Source organism: Paramisgurnus dabryanus, chromosome 18 (genome assembly GCF_030506205.2).
Source record: "Paramisgurnus dabryanus chromosome 18, PD_genome_1.1, whole genome shotgun sequence".
Lineage (NCBI taxonomy): Eukaryota > Metazoa > Chordata > Actinopteri > Cypriniformes > Cobitidae > Paramisgurnus > Paramisgurnus dabryanus.
The window spans coordinates 5,078,241-5,097,617 of NC_133354.1; the positions used below are offsets into that span (position 1 = coordinate 5,078,241).

At 33.9% G+C, this 19,377-nt stretch overlaps 3 protein-coding genes across 12 annotated transcripts in view; 1 reads left to right on the plus strand and 2 right to left on the minus strand.

Annotated features, from left to right (window-relative positions):
* Positions 1–141: 141 nt before the first annotated feature.
* st6galnac6 (ST6 (alpha-N-acetyl-neuraminyl-2,3-beta-galactosyl-1,3)-N-acetylgalactosaminide alpha-2,6-sialyltransferase 6) lies at positions 142–7,723 on the minus strand. Of its 4 annotated transcripts, none has more exons than XM_065243782.2 (6): positions 7,630–7,723; positions 4,822–4,876; positions 3,894–4,091; positions 3,380–3,789; positions 2,501–2,608; positions 142–2,408 (listed from the first exon to the last, which is right to left on the minus strand). In XM_065243782.2, the coding sequence occupies exons 2-6, from the start codon at positions 4,843–4,845 to the stop codon at positions 2,222–2,224; spliced, it is 927 nt and encodes a 308-aa protein (XP_065099854.1). In that variant the 5' UTR covers positions 4,846–4,876; positions 7,630–7,723; the 3' UTR covers positions 142–2,221. The 4 variants fall into 4 exon arrangements, with proteins under 4 accessions (XP_065099854.1, XP_065099856.1, XP_065099853.1 ...); XM_065243784.2 differs by having other exon boundaries at positions 7,665–7,700; XM_065243781.2 differs by lacking the exon at positions 7,630–7,723 and adding an exon at positions 7,000–7,518.
* Positions 7,724–8,305: 582 nt separating this feature from the next.
* Positions 8,306–12,022, minus strand: st6galnac4 (ST6 (alpha-N-acetyl-neuraminyl-2,3-beta-galactosyl-1,3)-N-acetylgalactosaminide alpha-2,6-sialyltransferase 4). 6 transcript variants are annotated; one of them, XM_065243775.1, is made up of 6 exons: positions 11,966–12,022; positions 11,672–11,744; positions 11,226–11,366; positions 10,245–10,654; positions 10,034–10,141; positions 8,306–9,864 (listed from the first exon to the last, which is right to left on the minus strand). In XM_065243775.1, the coding sequence occupies exons 2-6, from the start codon at positions 11,681–11,683 to the stop codon at positions 9,684–9,686; spliced, it is 852 nt and encodes a 283-aa protein (XP_065099847.1). In that variant the 5' UTR covers positions 11,684–11,744; positions 11,966–12,022; the 3' UTR covers positions 8,306–9,683. The 6 variants fall into 6 exon arrangements, with proteins under 6 accessions (XP_065099847.1, XP_065099848.1, XP_065099849.1 ...); XM_065243776.1 differs by having other exon boundaries at positions 11,998–12,016; XM_065243777.2 differs by having other exon boundaries at positions 11,628–11,744; positions 11,966–12,012.
* Positions 12,023–12,636: 614 nt separating this feature from the next.
* The window catches only part of miga2 (mitoguardin 2), a 34,065-nt gene continuing 27,324 nt past the window's right edge, over positions 12,637–19,377 (plus strand). Inside the window, exon 1 of one of the 2 annotated variants that reach the window (XM_065243768.1) lies at positions 12,637–12,709. The gene's annotated coding sequence lies outside the window, so the exon portion shown is untranslated. Of the gene's footprint in view, positions 12,714–19,377 lie in introns of both variants that reach the window. The other variant, XM_065243769.1, reaches the window with a different exon arrangement.

Sequence of the window (19,377 nt, forward strand, 5' to 3'; positions counted from 1 at the left end):
ATTTTTAAAATATAAAAACTACCAAAAACCACTAGCACAGTGATATATAATGCAGTTGTGCATTTATTTTATCCTAAAAGTTCCCAAGGATTTGTAAATCCAGAATAATTCCCGTTTTAAATAATGGTTCGTCTCGTGTATTGGTCAATAATATTAATATTCGTGCTATCCTCAGTTTCCGGTTGTAAAAACTGTAGGCAACACGAGTGGACAAATGCGATAGTGGCGGTTAAACAGCATCTAACACGGATCTGTTGTGCCTTGCAGCTAATTCATTACAACGGCATAAAAATAATGTAAACAAACATACAGCTTAAAAAACATTAATTCATTACCTCATTCATGAACATGATTAGCGAATTCATACGTCTCTACATATTGTGCCTTTATTGTAACGACGAAACACATTGTGTAGAGCAGTTTGTCCGTTTAGGGCTACTGTAGAAACATGGTGGCACAAAATGGCGGCTTTCCATGTAAGGGACCCGCGATGTATGTAGTTAAAAAACGTCTCATTGTAAGGTAATAAAAAAGTACAGTTTCATTATGTAAGGTTTTTAAACATTGTTGATAATAGAGTTTATTATATTGGATTTCTGTCAAGAGATCCTTCTAAAAGTTACACAATGCACCTTTAAGAGCAACATAATTATATTTATGTATAAAATATGTATATATGTATATCTATATAAGCAGTGTTGGGGGTGACGCATTACAAGTAATGTGCATTATGTAATAATATTACTTTCTGAAGTAACGAGTAAAGTAACGCATTACTTTATAAATGTACACATTAATATTTGAGTTACTTTTTAAAAACAGTAATGCGAGTTTCAGTTCACTTTTCATGTACTGAATTAAACTGAACATAGTCACGTAGAATTACGCACTCTTATGCGTGGGCACCTTAGCGGAAACAGTTTGAATCCAAAACGGAGATGGCAGGCCAGAGCTTGACATTTTTGCGATGAATGAAAAATAAATGCGATTTCTGAATGAAAAATTTCTCATTCATTAACACCTGCAAGGCCTGAAATAGATCAAGCCTCAGCCAAGTAAGAAAAAGTAGCGCAAAAGTAACTTTAACGTAAGTATTAGGCTACTTTCCATAAAAAGTAACTAAGTAATGCGATTAGTTACTTTTTGGGGGAGTAACCTAATGTTATAATGCATTACTTTTAAAAGTAACTTTCCCCAACACTGTATATAAGCTGGATGTGTTCTTCATGGCTGGAGTTTAAGGCTGAATAAAGTTCAACTGTAATTATTGACTTTGCATGCTAATGACAGTCAGAAGGATTTTATAAAGGTCTGAACAAAGAAATACTGGAATGTTTCTAGATATAAATATAGCAAAGTTGTTGTTAATCTAAAAATTGGATGATTACCACATGAAGTTATCCGAACATCTGGTTTTACATGTCTTTAATCTCTTTTGTAGGGCGTTTTAAAACCATACAAACATGTAAAAATACTATCTTTAAATAACAATTTACATCGTTTATATTTACAAAATAAAACACAGTCTTAATATTTAAATTTGACCATACTTACCATATTTATATATTCAGATTTCTGTTCTTATTAAATGACAAACATTCAAAAGGGTTGATTGTACCACCATATATAAATTAATGTACCTTTAGGGGGTGTGCACACCAAACCTGTTTTCAATTGTTTCCAATTGAAAAAAAAGCCAGCAGCTGGCGCTTTTTTCGCTCTGAAAGCCGGCATTTGGCATCTGCTTGATGTTTTCAGACGTGTTTAAAAGCTTTGGTGTGCACACCCCCTTAGGCTACTAATACGAAGTGTATTTTCTCCGTCTTGTTCTAAAAGGCCTTCATTCTCTTTAAAATGAATTATTATGAGTAAAAGTCGAAAAAGAGGAGTAATACATACAGTAGATGTTTTTGGATCATGCTTAAGACAAAAATTATAAAAGTCCCACAGTCTGTTCACACCCGTTTTCCCGAGAATTCCAAAAGAAAACAGATTGTCCATCTTCGGCTTATTCCTGGATCCGAGAATGGCCCCCATTTCAGCTCAGTACTTAATCCTGCAGCCAAACTGGACGAGTTTCTGAGCAACACAGGTTTAAAAACTGAAACCAATTTTGATTGGGAGGTCATCAAGATCTGTTAGACGAAGCCAACCATGTGTCATATCCACCGCTTTGAAAAAAGATAAACTGGATCGTTCTCTCGCTTGAAGCCGGCGTTGCTCACCATGTCGGGTAAGTGAAGGTGATATTGTATTGCTTGGCCCAGCGTGCAAACACCTGTTTTTCAGTGATGAAGCGATGATGTGATCCACGTCGTCCTCTCTCGTTCTGCAGGTACGTCACGCACTCGTCTGGACCTCTGGGCTTGTAATAGTGATAAGGCATTCGTTTGGGCTGAGGATGTTTACTGCAAAAAAGCCAATTCAGAAGACGTAAGACAGGGTTAAATTTACCACAGCCTGTTTAATATTGCTGGCAGACCGAACCGCAATCTCTTACCTGCAGTGGTTGGGTGGTACCATCCCATAAATCTTTATGTTGTCACACATCTCAATGGCAATCACCATGGTAAACCAACCTGTGCTTAACCAAGACTGTGACTTTTTTCTGTGCAAGCAAGAAATAACATAAGACAAATACATTAAAGTCCCCCTGTAGTTAATAATTTTATCACTTAAAGAGCACCTAGTATTCACCTATTTTTAATCATACTTTAAAATAGCTACGCCCTTGCCTCATTTAATATACGTGGATCTATGAATATATGCATATCAATCACTAGTCAATCATCCCGCCGTCTCGGGCCATAGATATAAATGTGCATAGACGCTGCATTCGTTAATTCCAGACACCTAGCTGATGGTTGTAGGGTTGCATAACGATTAATCGCAACTAATCGTTTGCAGAATAAAAGTTTTAAAATCATATATGTGTGTGTACTGTGCATAATAATTCTGTATAAATGCACACACATGCATATATATGTTTAAGAAATATTTACATGCACAGTACACACACACATATATAATCCAAAAACAAAAACTTTTATTCTACAAATGAGTAGTTGCGATTAATCGTTAAGCAGCCCTAGATGGTTTAACAATGCATTTGTAAGTTGCTCGTTTGCAGCATATATTTCGTGCATTTCGAAATATAGACATAAACATCTTGGAAGACATGGGGGTGAGTAAATAATACATTTTCATGTCATTCATTTAAGAACGATTTAATAATATTAAATCATAATATTTGCTACATTCTCTTTTTGTCTGTCTATCATTGGTCAATTTGCTTGTCTGCTTGTTTAGCAAATAATTTATTTTTATTTATTTTATAAAATTTACAGTAGAGTGCTGTACTGCATTCGTACGACTGTACCTGTCTCGGCCGGTCTCTTTCTGAAAGAGTTTGTCAAACTTCGGCATTTTGCTGGGAGAGATGATGAAGAAGGAAAGGTTACTATAGGTCATACTGACTCTCTGGATCAGACGGTACAGAGTTCCCTTTGCTTCCCGTCCGATCTTTGTCGACGGGCCCCAGAATATGACTGCGGTGTTCTCGGAGTGATTAAAGAACTCCGCCGGTTTCCGAATGACCCGGAACACGCTGGAATGAGCCACGACTCGCACAGTGGTTCGGTTCCCGACGTCAGATTCGTACCCAGAGGTCGGAGCATCGTTCATGCGGATGACACAATCCGTACGGTCGATCTCGTCTCCTGCATGAGACCCCAAAACGTGACTGGAGCTGGTAACCAGTGCACACTGATGGCAGTGGAGATTCATGCTCTACAATACAAACAATTCACACAATTCAGTTAATATATGGCACCATTATCTGTCTGTCTCTTTCATGGACCGTCCATAATTCTGAATTTAAATCTGGGTGTCACCTTGTTGCCGTGAACAGGTATGTAGCCTTCCTTCCCGGCCCATTTCTTAAGGTCGGTGTTTTTGACGATGTGGTGAAACTCAGTGACTTTGAATTGGTTGTACACATCATTGTTGCTGTTTGAGCTGTAGAGGATGAGGAGGGTCATAATGAGGAAGACCAGCCCATAGATCACCATCCGCTGTCCCTGCTGCCATTGCTGTACAACAATAGACACAGAAAACATTGAAGATGTCATCAACCAGTGATGTCTGCTTGTTGAAGAAATGTTTAAAAAAATCACTAGCACAAATAGCAAACAGCACAAATTATGTCACATTACCAACAGCATTAAAAAGACTTAAGATTGTTTTATTTAATTGGTTTACAATTGTACGTTTGATCATAAATACAGCCAGAGTTGTATAGTACTTAAGTATTTTTACTTTCTACATAAAAGTAAATTTTCAATTATTCGTTTTTTTTTAGTTTTTTTCTTTAGACAACATACATTCCAAAACATATTATCATAATTTTGACTCCACTACATTTCATAATTTAAAGTTTTTGGTTTATATTTAATATTTAAGTACATTAAACATCTAGTAATTTTTTGTACTTTTACTTAAGTAAAAAATGTTTTCGTACTTTTACTCAAGAAAGTAAAAGTACACAATTCTTATGTAATTAGGCATTAAATCAATTTTAATATGCAATATATAATGAATACACAGTATGATTCTATGCTTTAGAATGTAGTGAAAAAATTTTTAGCAAAGAAAAGTAAATTTTTTCCCAAGACAAAAACTCTGATAAAGCACAGATGCTTGGAAAATGTAACTAAAATACTTAAGTATTATACACCTCTGAATACAGCAGTGTGCCGTGTAGAAAACAATCTTTCTCATTTTTAATGAAAAGTTTGAATATTTCAACTCTTAGATACTTACTTTATCTACAAACCGCAGTCTCATTCTTATCGCTATCAGGTTTCAATTCTCATGCCTATAGAGAGATATAGAGAGAAAAAGACATACATTACACACACAGTTACAGTTAAACCATGGCTGGACTTAAAATAACCCAGCATTTTTCACTGCAGAAGTGAAATACAACATTTCTCCAGGACCGTGGTGCTACATACAGACAACAAACTATTTAAGACAACACAGAGCTCAGTACAAAACTTCCTGGGTTAGTCTAACGGGACATTCTCATTCTCTTGCCAAAATAATCGACCATCCAACTATGACCTTGTAGCATACAAATGCTAGATCCACACATCCAAGGTTCAGATTCGGTCGATTAATATATAACAAAAACACCTCTCCAAGGCCACATCACTGTCTGTCACAATGTAAAAAATTTAACAATTTAAATTCAATTTTTTAAAAATACAACTTAAACCTCCTAAAAAGTTGCAATGGAAAACAGGATTAATGTAGCAGGGTGATTTTCATGAAATTCAGACTTAAAAGGTCAGATTTTTTTAAAAAGCCATTGAAGCCAATATTTTTTGCACATATAAGATTAAGGTCTGAACTTACTATAACCATTATTTTTAGAGAATTTAAAAAAATATTTTCTATAGAATTATTTACAATTTTTAGATTATTATAATAAAAAATTATCATTACAGCAACATGATATTACAATAAATATATGCATTTACAAACTCATGTTTCGGTAATGAGAACTAAAAAGTTGTCTAGGTACTATGACAAACAAAATTTCAACTTTTATCTGGAGAGAAAAAATAAGAACTGTTTATCTGGTAGCCATCTTGAGTGTCACAGTCTATTATGTCCCTTCCAACTATTTTTTTTTCTTGAAAATGTTAGTTCCTTGAGGGTTTAAACAATGATTGAAAATTGTTGCGGACGATGACAAAATTTTCTTGGACACACACATTTATGTTCCTTATTATTGTCACTACATTTACCAATGATCACCAAATACCACATGTTTCTTTACTGTAAATGTTTATAGTATAACATGCACTGAAGCTTTTTATTTTATTTTAATTTTTTTAATAATAAATATTTCCATGTCAAAGAACCCAAATCCAGTCATGGACACATTGCGGTAATGAAAATGTTCCCCTTAAATGTGGAAAAAAATTGATTTTACGTCATTTGAAATAATGTGCAAAATAGTACAGGAAGAGATGTTTGTAACTGTACACTTCTGATTTTGATACTGTAACTTTGCATTTACTTTTTTTTTCAAAATGTTTCATGAAACCTCATAAGTCTAATTTCGCGAGAATCACCCAGCCGGATCAAAATGATGGTAAAGTTTGGTTCAACATAATTCTGAATTTAACTTAAATTTAATCTATGTTAAAACTGAATCCTTTTTGGTGCGAGCCACCCTATGTAAATGTAAACAACATTCAATTTCTATAGGCAATAACACAGACATATAAATAAATATTTATTTCGTTCATAACTCCGCCAATAGACTATATTCAAGACAACAATAATGCTTTGAAATACTCAATTGTCACAAAAATAATATCACCATGCTAAAATCTTTCAATTCTTTATGCAAACTAGCCATATATCATTTTTATATTTATAATTTTCGAGTGACCTGGACATTTTGATAAGATTAATTTATCTAATATAGACATTATAATCTAATATATATATATATATATATATATATATATATATATATATATATATATATATATATATATATATATATATATATATAGTAATTATACACTTAATTTGATTATATAAATAAATCCTATTGTTCAAGCAGCAAATTTCACAACAATGTGAACACAGCAGATACTGATGCTGTCTCAGTCACACCTTTAGGGCCTTTAAACCAGCAGCATCTGTTTATCTCACTGTTGTATGTGAAGTAATACAGTAAATACAAATCAATATACATTTATAAAAAAGAGATGAATATACAGTAATGTAAACACGCACGCACCTATCATCAATAAAGCGTAACGTGACAGCCGGTGATGATGCAGCGCAAAAACCACATATAAACGAATTTAGTCATCAAAATACAGCATGGCATTTATATAATAAAGCGACTGAAGATCCATCACAGCATTTCGGTTATAAAAGAGCATTAAAACGTGTGGCGGTCGCGGTTCTTACCGATGCATTAGGATTTATAGCGGCTGCTGTTTGATCCGTGCAGCATCATGACCACTTATTTCAGTCATCAGGCTCATAATAATCTCCGCTTCTGCGCATGCGTTGTAGACGCGTTGTAGACGCCAACCTGTCTGATGTCAGCATCCGGATGACCAATCAGTACGTTTTTCACAGTGCGTCGCGTTCGCTTTGGAATGCTAATGTATTTTTCCACTGCAAAATAAGTATCTTTAAAAGTTTATTGTAAGTTATTAGAATGATAAACAAATTGGAATGGAGATTTATTTGTATTTGTTAAAAAAGTTAGGCTACATAATAATTAAATATGTATATAGTGATGCGCTGGTCGGAGTTCTTCCTTTTATGAAATTATTTGGCGCGCACCCCACCATTGTATCTATTTTTACAACCCGCCACAAAACATTTGTAATGTAAATGATAAGAGGCTTTATTTCAGCCTAAACGTGCTTGGAAACAGACATTAGATTACATCGCCCTGAACTGGCCCTGTATCAACATGCTTAAGAACCACATATAAACCTGATATAAACCAGAATGGTTATATAATAACAAGATAATGATTAACATTCACAAAGCAGCGTTTGGATTATCTATTTAAAAATTCCCGACCTTAATTTCTCCCGCACCTCGTCTTTCATATTCACTTTTATATCTCCGTTTGTTTTGTTGTTGTGGCTGGCAGCGCGAGCCGCTTGGCGTTTTCGTGACGTGAGGTCAAAAGTTGGGGGACATCAAGTTACGTTGCGCGAGCTACGTTGCTACGCAGGCTCACGTATTTTAACCTTATCAAATAACCTAAAACAATATGCAAATATATATTCCCAAATATTTGATATACCGGTAGGCATTTAAATAATTAAAGAATAGTTTATTATATTTTAAATTATATTTCAGGACTTGTTTATTTAATTTGTTAAAATATTCAAGTTATTTTAGACTCGAAAAAGCATAGCATAGAAACAGAACAAATAGATAATGTAACCAAATAAACTTAAAAAAAACTTTCATTATTGTTTATTCTATTTTAAATTATATATAACGTAACCAAATAAACTTTAAATAAATAAGACATCCCATTAAAATGTGACCTTTATATATATATATATAATATTTTATGATATTATGAATATGAATATTTATTTTAAATTATATTTCAGGATTTCAGGTTTAGTTAATTTGTTAAAATTATCAAGTTATTTTAGACCCCAAAAAGCATAGCATAAAGACAGAACAAATACATAATGTAACCAAATAAACTTGAAATAAATGAGACATCCAAATAAAATGTGACCTCATTATGTATTTATTTAAAAATCATATAATTTACAGTTTAGTAGTTTTTTTTTCGTTAGTAGTTTTTTTGTTACAGAGAAAAACAACAGACAAGCATGAGAAGTATCTGTAAACACATGAAATGCTTAAAAATAATCTAGTCAGTGTAACTGAAAACAGTTGCCTTACAGAAACGTTAAGACATAAACAAAGCACCACAGCCTTTCATTTCACCTGAATAAGAAACTAAAATTAAACAGAAAAAAGCATCGACTTGAAATGTTTCAGGCAAATATGTACAGTATTTAGGTTTTTACAATACAGTTAAAGACCTTCCAGTATACATATTACATGTTTATATTTTTGTATTGTATGGTAATGTTAAGATGCTCCTGCAAACAAATTTCCCCGCAGGGGATTAAAATGCACCAATCTATCTTGTTTCAAAGCAGCTTCATAAAGAATAGTGCCTTACAAATCCTCAAGGCGACAATGGCAAGAAAAATACGATAAAATAGTGGACACATTCAATAATTATTCAAACGATCATGAAAGTACTGACACCACAGCAAATATTTCAGCAATTTCTCTATAAACACTCACTAAAAGCAAAATATTGAAATTAATAAAAAAGTGCAACCTAAGCAAAAGTATAAGGCATTTGATGTCATTTGATTTGAAGTGGGCTTTTTAAAAAAAACGGATTATAAATTTGATATCACTGTGCAACATCTAAGCATCAATTGTATTTTTTGGACCATAAACAGCACTTATTATGTCATTGATCACAGCAGAAGTCTTAATTTTAGGGAAAGAATATTAGCATTCTGTAAACGCACTAATGTATTATTGTTAAGTGCAAAAAAAGCTTTAAATCTCTTGGTTTCCATTGAGGGACAGCAGTCAGTTCTTTATGTTTTATAAGCAGTAACATGTGATGTAATGTAGTAAAATACCATTTGACTAGCAATAGTATTACATAATTATGCAAATAACATTGTTATTTATAAGTAACGCAAAGTTTAAACGTTAAAATTAGATCAGGAGGTTCATGTGGTTTTCTATTAAAATAACCCAGATGTCAAATAACATGCACAACAGATCGACAAACGATTCAATTGACACAATCGACAATATGATAAAGCATTGAAACGCAAAAGGCTTCTTATATAAAAAAAATGTAACCACACAAAATGTAAAGTGAGATGAGCATGAGTTAAAATCATGCTGACAGCGCTAGAAGTAAAATAATAGCATAAACTTCTGCTATAGGAAATAAATAGTTATTTAAAATTTCACATAAACCCTAAAAAAATGAATGAATGAATGAATAAGTTTATTTGGTTACATTATCTATTTGCCTGTAACTTTCATTCTTGATGCGTTCGTGTTCACCAGGATGGATAAATAAAGTGCAGTTTGCCCTGCGATGCCCAGCGTCTGTAAATCTCTTTCTCTGTGATAAAGCGATGGCCAGCCCTTTTAGCATGCTCATGAGCGTGGTACATGCGACACTCGTCCAGACGGGACACCTCATAGTAGTGGTACGGTACAGATGAGCGGTTGGGTTGACTACAAACAAATCATAACAGATGTTACAGAGGATAGTGGACTTTATAAGAGTTACATACTTCCAAAAGCAAAAGCCTTGTACTAATGTTTATACTTAAAAGGGTTTTTTGTTAATTAATAATTTTTTTTAAAGAAAAACTTCATTTTCAGTGATGTAAGTGAAGCTCACCTGCAATAAGAGCCGTCAATCATGCCATAAACCAGAGTACTGTCACACGCCTCCATAGCTAAAATCAAAGTGAAAAACCCAGTACTGAGGTATGCTCCTGATTTCATCCTGAGAGATGAGAGAAAAAATTATTTCTTTTGTAAATAATCAATTTGATAAATTATAAGACTCGAGCAATGAAATAAGAAGAAATGAGAATGTGTCCTTGTACCTGTTTTTCCCAGTTTCATTTTGAAACACGTCATCACAGTACTGAACCTTTTCTCTAGTAACGTAGTAGATTTGGGTATGAGGGTACGCCCTGGCCAGCTTCACAAGCATGTTGAAAACCTTTCCCTTTCCATCCTGCCTCATGTTTATCTCGGGTCCCCACACGACGTATCGAGTGTCCGCCTCTTTCTCGAAGAAAAACCCCTGCTTGCGTACCAGGTGTGGCACGCTGGTGTGCGAGACGACACGCAGACTGGTCTTGCTCCCCACATCGGCCTCGTATCCCACTGTGGGCGCTGCGTTCATGCGAATCACGCAATCCTGTCTGTCAATCTCTTGACCCCGCCCACCACCTAGCATCTGTCCTGAACTGGACACTATGGCACAACTTCCGCAATGGAACTTTAGCGACTGAAAAGGATAAAGGTGTAAGGAAAGTCTGAAACGTGAATACACACTACATGACCAACTGGATGTAAAGACCGGAACATCACAATCACACCTGCATAAATAATTTCTTTCAAAACCACTTTTAAAATAGCTTTAACTCTTTAGGGAAGCTTTCAATCGTATCACATGTAAACATGGGTGCAACTTTGTGAAGCTCAGTCAAGTACATCGATACCAGGGTGATTATATAATTGGTCATTTGTAGTTTTTTTAATGGTTATTTTTTTAACAATTTGGTACTCATTGTCATGGATCACAAGATGTTATAGGCCACAACAATATTAAATTTTCTGTAAAAAGCGTCTTATATAGATGAAAATGATGATTTCCTAATAGTCAATGTCAATTCTGTTAACAGTCACAGGATTGAAAGAAACTTTCTCTCATACTCTTTGTAACATAGTTTGATAGTAACAGATATTATGCTTCTGTTAATAATGCATGTAGTCAAGACATTTGGCCATGAAGTGCATTTTCAAACTAAACTGTACAAAGCATTAAAGAGACCAAAACAAGATAAAGTGCAACTTGCATATGAACTCGCGTAACTGCTCGATGGAACCCTCATGTAACCACGAAGACCCCGCTTGATGACAAACCCAAATCTGGTCATATGATTGTACCATATCAACAGGCAGAAAGACAGAAGAAGGAGGCAAAGCCAGTGACACCTCTGAGGGATGAAAGACAAGATAAATCATTAAAGAGCTCAAGGTTGAGAGGTTCATTAAAAGTAAATAAAGAAAGATCATGACAGATTTCTTTCCCATGTTGTGCCAAATGTTGACTCCCTGCCAGATTATGACTCCACTGCTGCCTCTTTAAAAAATCCCAATTTATAATCTCATCATAATACTAAACTCAATCATACTATAGAGAATGAGGGGAGTGATACATTTGGCAGGAGTCATTATTTATGGCCCCCACACCAAACCTCTAGTTATTGTGCTTCATAATATGGGATCTGAAGTGTGATACCACGAGCTTCATGTCTTGTTGCGGCTGAAGATCCAACCCATGTGATCGGCTGAACAGGAAACTTTCTCCTTTTCTAAGGAAATATAAAAATTCAACAAGCCAATTCAATTAGATTAGAATATGCGAAGATGATATCACCACAATAAAAACGTAGTGTAAAAATCATTAATCATTAACAAAGTTATATCAAAGCGGTCATTACATCATTATAGGCTTTCTTTTTTCATTATGTATATGCTACTTTTAAATATACATATGCATTAATATGTTTAAAGAATGTAAACAATAGATAACCATATAATTAGCTGCTCGATTAGCCTTCTCACATTTCTTAGTACGCTGATATTTACGTTCCTACGGGGAAACGCGACTGTAACTTTAGTTCCGCCTGCGTGAGTGATATAGGAAAAAAAGATTTTAAAAAGATTAAACTTTCATAAAAAACTTGTAATACTCTTAATTTGAATAGAGGTCAGTTTTATTGGTTAAGATTATTTGATTTATTGTTAAACAAGTTGAACAAGTTGCTTTAGGACTTCAAACTAAGAGAATAAACTTTCATTATTTCCTAAAAAAAAAAACAATTGCCATGGTATTAACACTAAAAGCATATATATTTTAATTTTTAATTTAGTATATACATTTTTAACGTTGGCAGAATAACAAAATTGTATTATTTTTATTATTAATATTACTAATAAAGCATATTAATATTAATAATACCAAAAACAGCATTTAGTATTTATTTTAGAAATAGTGGAGTTTTTTTTTTTATTTTTTTGTAAATCGTGGAGTTATTAGCATCGGCAAAGCTGTCAGCGCCACAATTCAGAGAGAGAAAAGTCACGACTGTTGATGTGATTGGGTAGTCAATGAGTTGCGTCTCTCCATTCTCCTATCTGATTGGTTACCGCTCAGTGGTCTAATGCAGCCATAGGTGTATTGTCTGTCAGTCAAAATCACACCCCGCCTATCAGGAAATCACAGGTTTGTCTGTGGCTGTGCAATGCGGAATGAAAATGTCCTTCCTAACAAGGAGTGAGTGAGTGAGCTGTTTTAAGATTGTTTCTTTTTCAGTGCTGGGGTTAAATCTTATTTTAATCGTCACTTTAATCGTGCATTAATGCTTGTTTGAGAGGTAACTGTGTTTAAATCTGTTGGTGCGTCTGTATTTAGCTAAGCTAATGTGCTGCTGGTGTTTAAGGACATAGACACAGAGGGTCAGGGTGTATCAGATGAGTATAAAAAACAAACAAACTCTGTCAATAAACGTGCTGCTCAGCACTGCAGTTTGTGATAAAACAGCTGCCCACGTGACCATCATATCTGACTTATATGATAAGCTTTGCAGTAATTTTGATCCTGCATGATGGAGAATTGTCATACGAGGCTGAATCCAGCTCCCGATTCGCCAGCTCCTTATTCGCCTAACTATCCGTTCCACCTTAAAAAATATCAGAGCGCTTCAAGCTCCTCCCTTGCAATGTCATTGGCTGTGTATTTAAAGGAACAGTTACCACAAAAATTTGAGACTTGTCAGCCTTCGGTTTGAACAGAAAATAGTCAGAAACCTGTAAAATATTTATTACTTTTATTTGTACATGTTTATTTCAAATGAAATGTGTGTCTACAGCATATTGACTTTAATCACTTTAAATGTAAACTGCACATAACCGACGAGATCAACTTCCACTTTAGCCAGTCTACCGTTTCATATCATTTTCATGTAATTTATATTCAATATCATCTGCAGAAAACCACCCGCTATATTAACCATGTAGTGCACATATACAGGGACGTATTATGACTTTGATGGAGAGAGAGAGCGACGTGTGTTCGATAGAAACCGAGTTAGGTTTCCACCGCACATGATGCTGCACTCATATGGTGTAAATAATTTCCCGACTTACAGAATTCACGTGAATGTGAAACTCGGAAAGCTTTGATAATACATAGGATTCAAGTTTAATTTCTTCGCTTAACCTAGGGATGTTTGTCCATGTTTAATATCGTTGTGGTTTAATATTGATAAAAACCCGCAAACCCATTTGTTTTGAAAATCTAAGGATCTTTATATTTATTTATATTATAAGGCTGGTAAATTGTTTTCTGTCTATTCGTTTTGCTAAACGTTCTGCTTAATTTAAGCGAGTCATTTTAATAATGTCTCTTGTTCTGTTTTAATAAAAAAATAATAATGAACAAATAGTAAGAATTCGTAGAACTAAAAAATTATGTCTTTCATTAATTTATGTTATAACGCAGATACCATCCGTCAAATTCGTTTTAATAAAACAAGCTGTTTAATATAAAGTTTGTCATTGTACTATTTTATTGGTGTTTAGTTCTTCGTTAAGAATAATAATGATCAAACATAAAAAACATTTTAAGAAATGGAAACATTCATTTATTTAACTTTAAAAATAAAAGGTAATCTACTACAGATTCCTGTAATAACTTCAAAAAATTAAGGGTTCTCAAAAAAATCTCAACGTAGGGTGCTAGATAAAGTTCATCTCTAATGAATTCCAGCGTTTCATTCTATTCTGATATTTTCTCTTTCATATTTCATCCACAGAAGAATGCCCCCATTATTATGCTATTTTAGTCAATAAAACACACTGCACCTGTCATAACTTCAAAAAATCAACAGTTCTCAAAAAAAGCTCAACGTAGGGTGCTAGATAAAGTCCCTCTCTAACGAATTCCAGCGTTTCATCCATTTCTGATATTTTCTCTTTTATATATCATCCACAGAAAATGCCTCCATTACTATGCTATATTAGTCAATATAGCACATTGCACATGTCATTACTTCAAAAAATTAATGGTTCTCAAAAAAATCTCAACGTAGGGTGCTAGATAATGTTCCTCTCTAACAAATTCCAGCGTTTCATCCATTTCTGATATTTTCTCTTTTATATATCATCCACAGAAAATGCCTCCATTATTATGCTATATTAGTCAATATAACAAACTGCACCTGTCATAACTTCAAAAAATAAATGGTTCCCAAAAAAAATCTCAGAGTAGGGTGCCAGATAAAGTCTCTCTCTAACGAATTCCAGCGTTTGATCCATTTCTGATATTTTCTCTTTTATATATCATCCACAGAAAATGCCTCCATTATTATGCTATTTTAGTCAATATAACACACTGCACCTGTCATAACTTCAAAAAATCAACAGTTCTTAAAAAAAGCTCAACGTAGGGTGCTAGATAAAGTCAATCTCTAATGAATTCCAGCGTTTCATCTATTTCTGATATTTCCTCTTTCATATTTCATCCACAGAAGAATGCTCCCATTATTATGCTATTTTAGTCAATATAACACACTGCACCTGTCATAACTTCAAAAAATCAACAGTTCTCAAAAAAATCTCAACGTAGGGTGCTAGATAAAGTCCATCTCTAATTAATTCCAGCGTTTCATCCATTTCTGATATTTCCTCTTTCATATATCATCCATAAAAGACTGACACCCTTTCCTGTAATAACTTCAAAAATTTAAGGGTTCTCAAAAAAATCTCAACGTAGGGTGCTAGATAAAGTCCATCTCTAATGAATTCCAGCGTTTCATTCTGTTCTGATATTTTCTCTTTCATATTTCATCCACAGAAGAATGCCTTCATTATTATGCTATTTTAGTCAATAAAACACACTGCACCTGTCATAACTTCAAAAAATCAACAGTTCTCAAAAAAAGCTCAACGTAGGGTGCTAGATAAAGTCCATCTCTAATGAATTCCAGCGTTTCATCCATTTCTGATATTTCCTATTTTATATATCATCCACAGAAGACTGACAACCTTTCCTGTAATAACTTCAAAAAATTAAGGGTTCTCAAAAAAATCTCAACGTAGGGTGCTAGATAAAGTCCCTCTCTAACGAATTCCAGCGTTTCATCCATTTCTGATATTTTCTCTTTTATATATCATCCACAGAAGAACGCCTCCATTACTATGCTATATTAGTCAATATAGCACATTGCACATGTCATAACTTCAAAAAATTAATGGTTCTCAAAAAAATCTCAACGTAGGGTGCTAGATAATGTTCCTCTCTAACAAATTCCAGCGTTTCATCCATTTCTGATATTTTCTCTTTTATATATCATACACAGAAGAACGCCTCCATTATTATGCTATTTTAGTCAATATAACACACTGCACCTGTCATAACTTCAAAAAATTAATGGTTCTCAAAAAATCTCAATGTAGTGTGCTAGATAAAGTCTCTCTCTAATGAATTCCAGCGTTTGATCCATTTCTGATATTTCCTCTTTCATATTTCATCCACAGAAGAATGCCTCCATTATTATGTTATTTTAGTCAATGTAACACACTGCACCTGTCATAACTTCAAAAAATCAACAGTTCTCAAAAAAATCTCAACGTAGGGTGCTAGATAAAGTCCCTCTCTAACGAATTCCAGCGTTTCAGCCTGTTCTGATATTTTCTCTTTTATATATCATCCACAGAAAATGCCTCCATTATTATGCTATATTAGTCAATATAACACACTGCACCTGTCATAACTTCAAAAAATAAATGGTTCTCAAAAAAATCTCAACGTAGGGTGCTAGATAAAGTCCATCTCAAATGAATTCCAGCGTTTCATTCTGTTCTGATATTTTCTCTTTCATATTTCATCCACAGAAGAATGCCCCCATTATTATGCTATTTTAGTCAATAAAACACACTGCACCTGTCATAACTTCAAAAAATAAACAGTTCTCAAAAAAATCTCAACGTAGGGTGCTAGATAAAGTCCATCTCTAATGAATTCCAGCGTTTCATCCATTTCTGATATTTCCTATTTTATATATCATCCACAGAAGACTGACAACCTTTCCTGTAATAACTTCAAAAAATTAAGGGTTCTCAAAAAAATCTCAACGTAGGGTGCTAGATAAAGTCCATCTCTAATAAATTACAGCGTTTCATCCATTTCTGATATTTCCTCTTTCAGATTTCATCCACAGAACAATGCTCCCATTATTATGTTATATTAGTTAATATAACACACTGCACCTGTCATAACTTCAAAAAATCAACAGTTCTCAAAAAAATCTCAACGTAGCGTGCTAGATAAAGTCTCTCTCTAACGAATTCCAGCGTTTCATCCTGTTCTGATATTTTCTCTTTTATATATCATCCACAGAAGAATGCCTCCATTATTATGCTATTTTAGTCAATATAACACACTGCACCTGTCATAACTTCAAAAAATAAACGGTTCTCAAAAAAATCTCAACGTAGGGTGCTAGATAAAGTCCCTCTCTAACGAATTCCAGCGTTTCATCCATTTCTGATATTTCCTATTTTATATATCATCCACAGAAGACTGACAACCTTTCCTGTAATAACTTCAAAAAATTAAGGGTTCTCAAAAAAAGCTCAACGTAGGGTTCTAGATAAAGTCCATCTCTAACGAATTCCAGCGTTTCATCCATTTCTGATATTTCCTATTTTATATATCATCCACAGAAGACTGACAACCTTTCCTGTAATAACTTCAAAAAATTAAGGGTTCTCAAAAAAATCTCAACGTAGGGTGCTAGATAAAGTCCATCTCTAATAAATTACAGCGTTTCATCCATTTCTGAAATTTCCTCTTTCAGATTTCATCCACAGAAGTATGCCTCCATTATTATGCTATATTAGTCAATATAACACACTGCACCTGTCCTAACTTCAAAAAATAAATGGTTCTCAAAAAAATCTCAACGTAGGGTGCTAGATAAAGTCCCTCTCTAACGAATTCCAGCGTTTCAACCTCTTCTGATATTTTCTCTTTTATATATCATCCACAGAAGAACGCCTCCATTACTATGCTATATTAGTCAATATAACACACTGCACCTGTCATAACTTCAAAAAATTAATGGTTCTCAAAAAAATCTCAACGTAGGGTGCTAGATAATGTTCCTCTCTAATAAATTACAGCGTTTCATTCTGTTCTGATATTTCCTCTTCTATATATCATCCACAGAAGAATGCCTCCATTACTATGCTATTTTAGTCAATATAACACACTGCACCTGTCATAACTTCAAAAAATAAACAGTTCTCAAAATAATCTCAACGTAGGGTGCTAGATAAAGTCCATCTCTAATGAATTCCAGCGTTTGATCCATTTCTGATATTTCCTCTTTCATATTTCATCCACAGAAGAATGCCCCCATTATTATGTTATTTTAGACAATATAACACACTGCACCTGTCATAACTTCCAAAAATAAACAGTTCTCAAAAAATCTCAATGTAGGGTGCTAGATAAAGTCCCGTTCTAAAGAATTCTAGCGTTTTATTCATTTCTGATATTTCCTCTTTCCTATAACATCCACAGAAGGCTGAGAACCTTACCTGTAATAACTTCAAAAAAATTTACCGTTCTCAAAAAAATCTCAACGTAGGGCTCTAGATACAGCCCTCTCTAACGAATTCCAACGTTTTATCTTCCTCTGATATTTCCTCTTTCATATATCATCCACAGAAGAACGCCTCAATTATTATGCTGTTTTAGTCAATATAGCACACTGCACATGTCATAACTGCAGTGTGTTATATTGACTAATATAGCATAATAATGGAGGCATTTTCTGTGGATGATATATAAAAGAGAAAATATCAGAACAGGATGAAAGGCTGGAATTCGTTAGAGAGGGACTTTATCTAGCACCCTACGTTGAGATTTTTTTGAGAACCATTAATTTTTTGAAGTTATGACATGTGCAATGTGCTATATTGACTAATATAGCATAGTAATGGAGGCGTTCTTCTGTGGATGATATATAAAAGAGAAAATATCAGAAATGGATGAAACGCTGGAATTCGTTAGAGAGGGACTTTATCTAGCACCCTACGTTGAGATTTTTTTGAGAACCATTTATTTTTTGAAGTTATGACAGGTGCAGTGTGTTATATTGACTAATATAGCATAATAATGGAGGCATTTTCTGTGGATGATATATAAAAGAGAAAATATCAGAACAGGATGAAAGGCTGGAATTCGTTAGAGAGGGACTTTATCTAGCACCCTACGTTGAGATTTTTTTGAGAACCATTAATTTTTTGAAGTTATGACATGTGCAATGTGCTATATTGACTAATATAGCATAGTAATGGAGGCGTTCTTCTGTGGATGATATATAAAAGAGAAAATATCAGAAATGGATGAAACGCTGGAATTCGTTAGAGAGAGACTTTATCTGGCACCCTACATTGAGATTTTTTTGAGAACCATTTATTTTTTGAAGTTATGACAGGTGCAGTGTGTTATATTGACTAATATAGCATAATAATGGAGGCGTTCTTCTGTGGATGATATATAAAAGAGGAAAAATCAGAACAGAATGAAACGCTGAAATTCATTAGAGAGAGACTTTATCTGGCACCCTACGTTGAGATTTTTTTGAGAACCATTAATTTTTTGAAGTTATGACATGTGCAATGTGCTATATTGACTAATATAGCATAGTAATGGAGGCGTTCTTCTGTGGATGATATATAAAAGAGAAAATATCAGAAATGGATGAAACGCTGGAATTCGTTAGAGAGGGACTTTATCTAGCACCCTACGTTGAGATTTTTTTGAGAACCATTTATTTTTTGAAGTTATGACAGGTGCAGTGTGTTATATTGACTAATATAGCATAATAATGGGGGCATTCTTCTGTGGATGAAATATGAAAGAGAAAATAT